Genomic DNA, 12,141 nt, shown 5'->3' on the forward strand with positions numbered 1-12,141 from the left:
TCAGCGGTACTGCCAATATGTGTAGGAAAACCCATCACAACCCATCAGTTCCTACTAGTTCCTACAAACTACTAGCCTCTAGTACTGCACAAGACTTTTGCTTGCATATGATTTGATGATTGAAGTCAGCACAGCTTCATAAGATATATGAAAATGCACTTAGCTTATTGAATGAGGTAAAGTTTTCCTGACCTAACCCATGTTTTTTCATTTTGTTTTTGTGTAATATATGTGACATGTGTAATTCGTTTCGATCGAAATGTAAATTCGGCAGAATTTTTGGTTATTTGGAGATTCTGATGTATCCAAATCTCTGAATGAATTAGTAACGATGGGGACAAGGGCCTCTTCCCCACAACCCTGGGCTGCAGTTGTGGGGTCTGTGGGTGGGGGGCTTATCGGAGTCTGGGAGCCCCCAGATCCTGCTCCCCCATATGAATAAGTATGGGGTACATACAGTAGTATAAAGACAGTACACAAGTTTTTGACAATTCCTTTATTAAAAAATAAATAAATAATGTCCCCCAATGCAGATCCTGCGTCAATCACACCACCCGCCGCCACCGCACTGCTGTACCCAGAAAAAATAAATAAATAACACCTCCAGCCTCGTTGGAGGCTCTCCACAGACTGCCTGTCCCTCTGTCTGACATTTCTTGAATAGCTAAGGGGTGGATTCACCAGATAATGTCAGCGGGTGACACTCTGCCCCTTGTGATGTCATTGACTCAACTTGCCTCGGTCGGTGATGTCACAAGGGTGACTCCGCCCCTTAGCTATTTGAGAAATGTCAGACAGAGGAGTAGGCTGTCGGTGGGGAGCCTTCCACGAGGCTGGAGTTTTTTTTTTTTTCGATGTTTCGGGTCCGGTGAGTGGCGTGATAGCCAATGGATCTACATTGGGGGACAGTGTTTTTGATTTTTTTAATAAAGGAACTGTCAAAAACCTGTGTACTGTCTTTATTCACTTTTTATACTTTTTGGGTGTAATTACTATGTACCCTATGTATGTTTGTGCTCATTCACATTGGGGAGGGTCTGGGTTTTTTTTTGTTGTTGTTAAAGGGGGCTTCTATATTCCGATAAGCCCCCTGTCCATTTTTCTGAATTTTCTATTGCCGACATTTTTTTGTTTACATTTGTCAGCTGGGAAGCCCACTGATAGCTGATGAGCCTTTGGTTGCTAAGGGCATGGCAGCCAGCTTCCTGGCCCACTCCTTAACAACCAGCTTTTCTTCACACAGAATTCAAATTGGTTCATCATTTTTCGACCAATCCAAATTCAAATCGTTCCGAAAATTTGGAATTCGCTAGAAAATGTATCAGCCAAATGAAATAAAATTAAATGAAAGGAAACTAAAGAAATTCTAAAAGGAACCAACTAAACAAAATTAGTAACATAAATAATATATGAAATTAAACACATTTTTCTGGTCTGTACATGTCTATTTTTGCACTTTGTTTTAACTCATTCACTAAGATACGTGAAAATTCTATTTGTAAAGTGAAAATTCCTTTTTAAATCCAAACGAATATGAATCCTTGTAGCTAAAGTATTAGTACACATAAACCCAAAAGAATTGGGTAGATGTCTAAAAGCTTGTCCTGAAAAATGAACTTCTTGTCTATATCCCCCTCACACATGTTCCTGGAAACAAGATATTGATAGTGGGTGCTTTAGTGACTACCAGCTGGTTCGTGGAAACATCACAGATAAATGCACATATTAGACAGCACACCAAGGATCCCCATCACAAGAGCAAGTACAATGTTTTGGAGCCTTGCAGGGGTCCTGTGAGGCTCCGAAACATTGCTATTGCTCTTGTGGTGTGTTCTTTCTGCAATAAAAACCTTTGGATGGCATTTAAGGGTCCTTGGTGTACTGGCAAATATATGCATTTTTTTGAAAAATTAACTGTAATGATAGGGTTACATATGTGGCAGTACTTGCCCCCCCCAGCCATATGTTGTGGATTGCATTTTAGGGGTGTCAGATGATGAGGAGGTGATATGTCGCCTCTTCACCACCTGTCTTAACCCTATAAATGCCACAGCAACAGGCTGCAATCGTGGTGTGGTGTGCCTCATTTACTTGAATGGGTTACTTTCAGCGGCAGTACTACCCACTGAACACAACAGTGATAATTTTGTATGTGGCATGTGCCTTTGAAACTTAAAGAGAGCAATAAACCCATTTTTATGCCCCGCCTCCATCTTCAAGTGTAAATGACGCCTTAGTATAATTTACTAAAAAGCATCACGTACATTGCTCAACTGTTTTTTCCAGTAGTACATTTTCATTCCCATGTCAGAAATCTATGGTACTTCCAAATTGCTTAAAGCGGAAGTAAACCCATCCATTTACCAGTTTCAAAAAACAGTTTCATTTGCAGCACGTGCCGAAAATGTAACACTTCCATTGGTTGTGCTCTCAACCAAACTGTCAAACCATCCAATGGCTGGTGTCATAACTGATTACATGTGCAGCATCATGGCAGTTATAGATTACACCAAGGCAAAGATGGCAGCTTCCATGGCTGAAAACAATAGGGGGGTTTACTTAAACTTTAAGCGCTGTATTACGAATTCATTTCCAGACTTTTAGGTGGATATTTAATTTTGACAATTTGCCAAATTTCAGTTCACAATATTTTACATGCAACTTTCATGTGGACAACCAGCAAACAAGAACTATGAACTGCTTTTGAGACAACAGAGTAAATGTTTTAGATTTTCTTTTGACGTTGCCTGCGAGCTGGGGGGGTGCAGAGCTCAACAATACGCGAAGAGGCCTCAGCATGCTTAGCTGCAGGTGAAATTCGGTAGGGATCATATCCCTCAAAAAGAGACTTTCGAGTTTTTGGTTTTGAAAGCTGGCAGACTCTGTCTGAGGCTTGAGCTTGGAGGGCAGATGCAGAAACATGACGTATGACTGAGAGATCATGTTGGTACTGGGAGTGTTCTCCTTTGGGCACTGGAAAAAAAGAAGCTATTTCAACAAATGTTTACAGTGTTTGTTTGTTTTTTAAATATATTTTATCAAAGAATTGTATTCTACCAACTTGCTTTTATTTTTCCATAAAATCCTTACCCTGAGAAAGGTTTCAGTAAATATAAAGAAGATGATCCCTAAATGAAACTGTGCTTTGCCCCAGCAAGTTTCAGCAGCCCAAGAAGTTGCTTATACTTACTTTACTTCTGCTCCCACGCTGCTCTATTCACGTACTTGGAGCTTACACAGGTTTGAGGATCCTCTCTTTTTCCCCATGTGACAGACACCATTATTTTCCAGCACTGCCTCAACCTTCTTGGGCATGGAGTTCACCAAAATTTCACAGGCTGCCATGATGACATCACGGAGCTGGTGGATGTTAGAGACCTTGTGCTCCTCCACCTTCCCTTTGAGGATGCCCCACAAGTGCTCAATAGGGTTTAGGTCTGGAGACATGCTTCGCCAGTCCATTACCTCTACCCTCGGCTTCTTTAGCAAGGCAGTGGTTGTCTTGGAGGTGTGTTTGGGGTCGTTATCATGTTGAAATACTGCCCTGTGGCCCAGTCCCTGAAGGGAGGGGATCATGCTCTGCTTCAGTATGTCACAGTACGTTGGCATTCATGTTTCCCTAAATGAACTGTAGCTCCCCAGTTCCGGCAACACTCATGCAGCCCCAGACCATGGCACTCCCACCACCATGGTTGACTGTAAGCAAGAGACACTTGTCTTTGTACTCCTCACCTGGTTTCCACCACACATGCTTGACACCATCTGAACCAAATAATTTTATCTTGGTCTCATCAGTACACAGGGCATGGTTCTTCTTGTGCATCATCTTTAGAAGAGGCTTCTTTCTTGGACAACAGCCATGCAGACCAATTTAATGCAGTGTGCGGCGTATGGTCTTAGCACTGATAGGCTGACCCCCCACCCCTTCAACCTCTGAAGCAATGCTGGCAGCACTTATACATCTATTTCCCAAAGACAACCTCTGGATATTATGCTGAGCACATGCACTCAACTTCCATGGCGAGGCCTGTTCTGAATGGAACCTGTCCTGTTAAACCACTGTATGGTCTTGGCCACCCTGCAGCTCAGTTTCAGGGTCTTGGCAATCTTCTTATAGCCTAGGCCATCTTTATGTAGAGCAACAATTATTTTTTTCAGATCCATAGAGAGTTCTTTGCCATGAGTTGCCATGTTGAACTTCCAGTGACCAGTATGAGAGAAGGAGAGCGATAACACCAAATTTAACACACCTGCTCCCCATTAACACCTCAGACCTTGTATCACTAACGAGTCATGTCACTGGGGAGGGAAAATGGCTAATTGGGCCCAATTTAGACATTTTCACTTAGGAGTGTACTCACTTTTGCTGCCAGCGGTTTAGACATTAATGGCAGTGTGTTGAGTTATTTTGAGGGGACAGCAAATTTACACTGTTAAACAAGCTGTACACTCACTACTTTACATTGTGGTAAAGTGTCATTTCTTCTGTGTTGTCACATGAAAAGATATGATAAAATATTTACAAAAATGTGAGGGGTGTACTCACTTTTGTGAGATACTGTATGAGGAGGGCATCCTTAAACAGGACACGGCCCTACATGCTGCTCCTCCTCGGCACCCTCACATCTTCCTGCCAGTAGGAGCACCTAAAGTGCCAGCCAGCTATGTCACCAAAAGGGCAAGTGATTTTGTGTGCGCCCATATATTGTGATTGTATATATGTGAATACAGTATATGAGTATACAGTGTGTGTGTGTGTATATGTCTATGTGTATATACAATAAGTGTACTGCTGTGTAGTGCACAAAGGGGTGGTGGTGATATAAATTATAGGCTGTGGGTTAGGTTGTACTCTGTATATATTTCTGAATCCTGCACTGTGTATCTTAGATACGCCTGACCCAGTGCATTACTTACTCCTGAACTCTACACTTTGTAAATTACATATATCTGACCCCTGCATTATGTACATTACATACACCTGACTCCTGTACTATGTACATTACATACTCCTTACCCATGCACTATGTGCATTATATACTCCAGACTAGGGTTGTCCCGATACCGATACTAGTATCGGTATCGGGACCGATTCCGAGTATTTGCGGGAGTACTCGTACTCCCGCAAATACCCCCGATACCCAAATAGAATACTCCCCCCCCCGCGCTCTGCCGCCGCCGTCACCGTCACGCTGCATTCCCGCCGCCGTTCGCCGCATCCCCGCTACCGCCGACTGTGTAATACGCGCCGGGAACATTACAGCTTTGAATAGCTGTAATGATTGGCGCCGCGCATAGACACTCCCCCTTGCTCGGGTGAACTGTCCAATCCCGAGCGAGGGGAGTGACTATGCGTGGCGCCAATCATTACAGCTATTCTAAGCTGTAATGTTCCCGGCGCGTATTACACATTTAGGGGAGCCGCATTCTGACACCCCTGCCAGCCCGTTCCGCTGCCTGTGTCTGTACTGGAGTGTCTGGCCGCCGCCGAAGCAGCGATGAAATCCTGACTCACGTCAGTCTGTCAGGTGACGTCGCGTGAGATGGTCGCCGCTAGGGGTTATGGGAGTTGTAGTTCACGGCGCCGCCGGCTACATGCTCAACTCCCTGCTCCCGGGGGGTGGAGTCAGTGACTCTCGGAAGAACAGCTCAGAGCCAGCCTACTGCGTGCTACAACTACTGTACCATCATCGGATACCATATTTTGCCCGCCAGTGCCTCTGCCACAGGAAAGGTAGGGCACTTTGTTTAAGGAAGGTAATAACCAGCATAAAAGTATTTATGTTACCTCCATCCATGAGAGCTCTTATCTTTGAACTGTTGTGCGGCACCACCAGCTATTTCAGTTATATAAATTATAAATGTTATTGCAAGCAAATTATAGCTGTTTTATCATAAAACAGCTATAATTTGCTTGCAATAACATTTTTAAATTGATATATCTGAAATAGCTGGTGGTGCCGCACAACAGTTCAAAGATAAGAGCTCTCATGGATGGAGGTAACAGAAATATATATATATATATATATATATATTATATATATATACACTTTTTTTTATTATGTCAGCCCCATCTGTGTCAGCAACCCCCGTCGGCCCCCTCTGTGTCAGCAACCCCCATCGGCCCCCTCTGTGTCAGCAACCCCCGTCGGCCCCCTCTGTGTCAGCAACCCCCGTCGGCCCCCTCTGTGTCAGCAACCCCCCGTCGGCCCCCTCTGTGTCAGCAACCCCCCGTCGGCCCCCTCTGTGTCAGCAACCCCCCGTCGGCCCCCTCTGTGTCAGCAACCCCCCGTCGGCCCCCTCTGTGTCAGCAGAGGGGGGGGGACAGCATTTCATTCTTGGTCCCAGGCAGCACAATGTCTTGGGCCTGCACTGCACAGTCGGCGGTAGCGGGGATGCAGGTAAGCGGGATATGGGGGGGAGACATGGCTGCATAATGGGGGGAGACATGGCGGGCTATGGGGGGGAGACATGGCTGCATAATGGGGGGAGACATGGCTGCATAATGGGGGGAGACATGGCTGGATAATGGGGGGGGGAGACATGGCTGGATAATGGGGGGGAGACATGGCTGGATAATGGGGGGAGACATGGCTGGATAATGGGGGGAGACATGGCTGGATAATGGGGGGAGACATGGCTGGATAATGGGGGGGACATGGCTGGATAATGGGGGGGACATGGCTGCATCTGTGGGGGGACATGGCTAGAGGGACATGGCTGCATCTGTGATTCTGTGGGGGGACATGGCTGCATTTGGGGACACATTTAAAAAAAGTATCGGTATTCGGTATCGGCGACTACTTGAAAAAAAGTATCGGTACTTGTACTCAGTCCTAAAAAAGTGGTATCGGGACAACCCTACTCCAGACCCTTGCACTGTACTATGTACATTACTCACATCTGACTACGGCACTCTGTGTGTTACCCTATCCTGACCTCTGCATTCATTATTCCTGTACTCTGTACTTAGGTTAAGGTCCTCTCAATGTTAGACAATTCACTGCAACTCGTCATGTGTGTGTAACAGGCGCTCTTTCGTCGCCATATTGCGTTCCACGCTGGAACGCATACGGCGACCACGCGATGACGCCATCGCCCGGCACCATGTGCGCTCCACCGTGGAATGCATAAGTGTGCCGTATCATCATCATTGATTCCATATGCATCTGTCTGCTGCCTATAAAGGCTTCCACTCTCCATCCAAACGGGGTCCTATTATTGTCGACCGTAGCCAGACCACGCTACATACCCACTTCTGGCAATATTCCCTCAACTAAAACGAGCAGCACAATATGGAATGAAGAAAAATAGTGATAAGCGCTAACACTTAGGCCCCATACTCACGACCAAACATGTCTGCTGAAACTGGCCCGCAGGCCAGTTTCAGCAGACATGTTTGGTCGTGTGTGGGCGCGAGCGGGCCGAATTCCAGCAAACATTTGCCCGCCGGGCCTTTTCCCAGCAGACAAATATTCCTGGACTTGTTTTAAAACAGCCCGCTGGAATTCAGCCCGCTCGGACATGTACGGTCGTCAGTACAGACCTACCGTACATGTCCAGGCGCCCGCCGTCCCTCGCATGCGTCGAATGACTTCGACGCATGCGTGGAAGCATTTTAAAGGCGGGCCGCCCACGTCGCCGCGTCATTGTCGCGGCGACACCGCGTCATCGACGCGGCGACACCGCGGACACGCCCCGCGTATTGTTTACGCGCGGACTTCTGTACGATGGTGTGTACAACCATCGTACAGAAGCCCTCTGGCAGACATGTATGGTGAAAACGGTCCGACGGACCGCTTTCACCATACATGTTTGTCCGTGTGTACCCGGCCTTAGGCAAAACTGAATCAGTAAATGCCACAATAACCATCCTAGCTCCAATAACTAATATACATAAGGTGGCTAGTGATAAAAATGTAACACAATGCCAGTGAGCAAAAAATGAATGAATAGGTACTAAAACCATATGTCACAATGTGACTGTGAAATCACAAATGGGTCAAAGATATATGAAAGAGAGCAATGTCCTAAGGAAGAGAAAAAATGTCCTATAACCAGCTGGTAACAGGTGGATGATCTTCAAATGATGGCTGCAAATAAATCACAGTGACGCTGAATAGGCATCCAAAAATGGTCTCCCAAAACTCTCACCTCAATGTGGCAGGGTATGTGCATGTAGCCTGGGTATGAGCGTATTCTGGAATAGATGTCAAACCGCTTCCCAATACAATCCTCTGCAGTGGTCTCTTGCCGATGGTTCGATTCACAATAGTGATTGGCAGGTGATGATAATACTAAATGCTCTTATGCAGATCACCAGTGAAAAAATAATAACAAAAGAGGAAGTCCAATAAACGATCTAAAGGATTCTTCAGATGTGCATAAAAATGTAAAAAAATAATATGGTAAACAGTTCAGTGTAGAGACAGCTTTTGAGAACGTGTTCCAGCAAAGAAATGTAGAAAAAACAAAATCGTCCAGGATGCCTGGTGTTGCAGACCCTTACCAGAGTTAATGATCCGAAGGATCAATACGAGCGGATAGCCATACACCTGGGCTAGACAGGAAACGGATCCACAGCCAGACACAGACACCCGATGATCCAGCAATAGTGAACAAAGAAAGAAAAACTCCAATAGTGTAATATTGTATGGTATATAGGTAAATAACAACCCCAAGTGACTGGCAAACGGACAGTGTGACATAAACCTCCACCTCAGAACACACTGGTCCTTACCAGATTCATGTGAATAAAGAGCAAAGAAAGCAGCTGCATAGTCATCTTCCACGATTTCTTTGCTCTTTATTCACATGAATCTGGTAAGGACCAGTGTGTTCTGAGGTGGAGGTTTATGTCACACTGTCCGTTTGCCAGTCACTTGGGGTTGTTATTTACCTATATACCATACAATATTACACTATTGGAGTTTTTCTTTCTTTGTTCACTATTGCTGGATCATCGGGTGTCTGTGTCTGGCTGTGGATCCGTTTCCTGTCTAGCCCAGGTGTATGGCTATCTGCTCGTATTGATCCTTCGGATCATTAACTCTGGTAAGGGTCTGCAACACCAGGCATCCTGGACGATTTTGGTTTTTCTACATTTCTTTGCTGGAACACGTTCTCAAAAGCTGTCTCTACACTGAACTGTTTACCATATTATTTTTTTACATTTTTATGCACATCTGAAGAATCCTTTAGATCGTTTATTGGACTTCCTCTTTTGTTATTATTTTTTCACTGGTGATCTGCATAAGACACAATTTTTTAGCGCAACTCCATCTTTTACCTATATTACCATTTGTTTGTATAAACATTTTGAGTTTGCAGCTTTCACTTAATATATTAGATAAGCGCACTTTCTTTTACCAATACTAAATGCTCGCCACAAGGGAGAGAGAGAGAGAGAGAGAGAGAACAAAGGGATGCTCCAATGGTGAAGTAAGTAAAATAAATGGGGAAATTTATTGATTGATGTAAAAGTGGACTCTTACATAGGATAAAACAACAAGCGCATAAAACAAATAGGGGACGTGGCGTCCACAGCGCCGTCTTACGTCTGTCTGTTGGTCTCCGGCTTGCGATTGTGACATGTAATCCCGAATCCCTACGGCGTTACGTCACGTGTCACGTGACTTCATCAGGGGAACCTGATTGGTCGTCGGGTCACAGTGTATATACCGCAAAACCGGAAATAAGAGTTCCGCCATTTTCTCGACGTCCATAGTCAGGACACATAACGGTTATATCCATGGAGCATTAGCTCTCCAGATAACCGCAATGAATTAAGAAAAATAGAAGCTTATAAATAATGAGAAAACCGAGCAGCTGCACAAAGAGTCAAGGTTCAGAGAACTTGTCCTAAATCCTACAAGCTCAAAACCACTAAATAGGGAAACCAAGCTAAATATGTTAATGGCGAAAAAATGTAAATAACAAAGTGAATATTAAAGAGAATAGAATTAAAATAGGACGCCAATGACATCAAGTGCATTAAATGGAAACAATAAAAAAGGGGTTAAAATATAATGATATGTCGTCATCTGGACTTATCCCACTGAAGGGAATATCATCAAGATCACACCAAGCTACTATTTAATCAAACAGCGACCAAGTATGATTGAAATAGGAATAAAATTCCATAAAAAGGTCATATGAAAATGGGAACGATATCCATATCACATGGCCATAGATAAAACATATATAATTTCTGATGACAGAAATATATATTTGAATGGATAAATGTGTATTGCACTAATGGAAAAAACTAATTAATATTGAGAGACAAAAAGGTGCAAAAATAAACAGTTAAAAATAATTGTCAATTATCATGATGCCTCTCAGTTATCCATTTCCTCCATCCACGCTGCCCATCTTACTGCTGTGGCTGGGGACACCCTAAGATATCCCGCATCAGGAGACCCTCCATGACAGAATCCCATTGCTGCTGCAATACTCTGCTTACTGGAGAACTCATCCTCTGCAAACGGATAAGTATCATTACTATGTTACATTTGTAGCGCTACCCCCGGAGGAGCCGCTGATCAGATTTGGGATCGGCTTATCTAAGTTACCTCTGCGATGTGTCCAGGGGTGACGACGCTAACGAGAGCAGTAACAGAATTTCCAGACCGTTGGTTGACGTTTTCTCAATGCTCTATCTCTGGTCCAACTCGAGGCAGACAGAGTTGACCGGCGAAAAAGAGTAAACCCTGCATATACAGGCTGTGGACAGCAGAAGCAGTCCTGCCTCCAATGAACATGCCTGTCTCGTCGCTAACTCCAGCCGGAGTGGGCATAGCGCCCCCGGAAAGGTCCCCCTCACAGGCCCGGCAGCCAGAAAGTCACTAAGGATTGCTGAGTAGGAACAAGTCTCTGCCACTGACCCGGCTCCAATAGAATTTGGTTTAATAAAGGGTCTCTGCCACAGGCCCAGTACTAAGGAACATGAACGTAGAGCGAATCCTCTCAGTCAGTAATTTTGGGGGCACTAACTGACAGCCCGCAGCAGACAACCCGTCAGCGATCAGTACCCAGATACCCGATGGTTCGCCTAAGCCCCACTGGCTCACCTGCCTCCAGGCTTACCTCAGACCGACTCCCCACAGAACAGCACATCCAGCTTGGGATCCTTCTCTTGTAAAGTGGGGACCCAGTAAGTCACTGGGGCCCCTCTGTAGCTTTAGTTGCTCTGAGCCATGAGGGCCCAGAGTCAGGAACTCTGCGTAGCACGTGCGCCCCAGCCAGGTAGGCCATAGTGGTGGGGCCCGTGATGTGCGCACACCCTGAAGGTAGGTGCCGCACCTGGAACCAGGAACCCGCGAAGGAACCCCGGAAAATGGCGTCTGCCACAGAAATACCCTCCCCCAGCATGCCCCGCAAGGGAAACACTCCTCCAATTGGATGCTGGGGAAAATCGGCTCCGCCTGGACCCCTCTGGTGCCACCTGTCGTCCAGAGGCGTAACTACACCTCTAGAGTACAGAACGACCCACAGGACAGCCCAGAACTGACAGAACCCAATTTAGTAAAACAACACGGATGAGAGCAAGGTAACTCTCTCATGCCCCAACTAAATTTAGTATAGCACCTGTACTGAAAAGTACACAGGCGCTACACATTTATTACTCTAAAATTACCCGTATCAATTATATAGCATTACTAAGTACTGTATTTGAATCTGCCTTTACTTTTACTACCGTGCAGCTTGGGATTACTTAACGTGCCTTCTTGAAACAGTTGTGGAGAATCTTAAACGGACATATACTCTTAAACCATTTAAGTTTCAATTGCCTCTCTCAAGTTAATGCTAATTGCATACAGTATTTTTATATGCTACGTGCTTGACATTCATTGTTACTTGTATACGGGTTTCCGCCCTAAAATACTGAACATGTTCGTTATACCTTTTTTGGCTAAGGTTGGAAGGTATGTTGTAATACCTCCTCTCTTAGTAGCCCAATGCACTCCTTTGATATGACATAGAGAACCCCCAAACTCCTGTTCTCTGATTGGAGTGATGCCTGGGGTCCGGTACTAATAATCACTTGCATAGAGAAGTGCATTGGAATCTTTAATGCAGTTGTGCTCATTCACGTTTATTGAAATCTTTCCTTAACCGCAGTTGTGGTTCACTCTCGCT

General features: G+C 45.1%; 1 protein-coding gene across 1 annotated transcript in view; it reads right to left on the reverse strand.

Moving 5' to 3' along the window:
* Positions 1–2,565: 2,565 nt before the first annotated feature.
* The window catches only part of THEG (theg spermatid protein), a 58,812-nt gene continuing 49,236 nt past the window's right edge, over positions 2,566–12,141 (reverse strand). The window contains exon 6 of the mRNA XM_040321951.1: positions 2,566–2,973. Within this exon, the coding sequence (XP_040177885.1) occupies positions 2,726–2,973 (248 nt within the window). The 3' untranslated portion in view covers positions 2,566–2,725. The remainder of the gene's footprint in view (positions 2,974–12,141) is intronic.

This window comes from Rana temporaria, chromosome 1 (assembly GCF_905171775.1).
Source record: "Rana temporaria chromosome 1, aRanTem1.1, whole genome shotgun sequence".
Taxonomy (NCBI): Eukaryota; Metazoa; Chordata; class Amphibia; order Anura; family Ranidae; genus Rana; species Rana temporaria.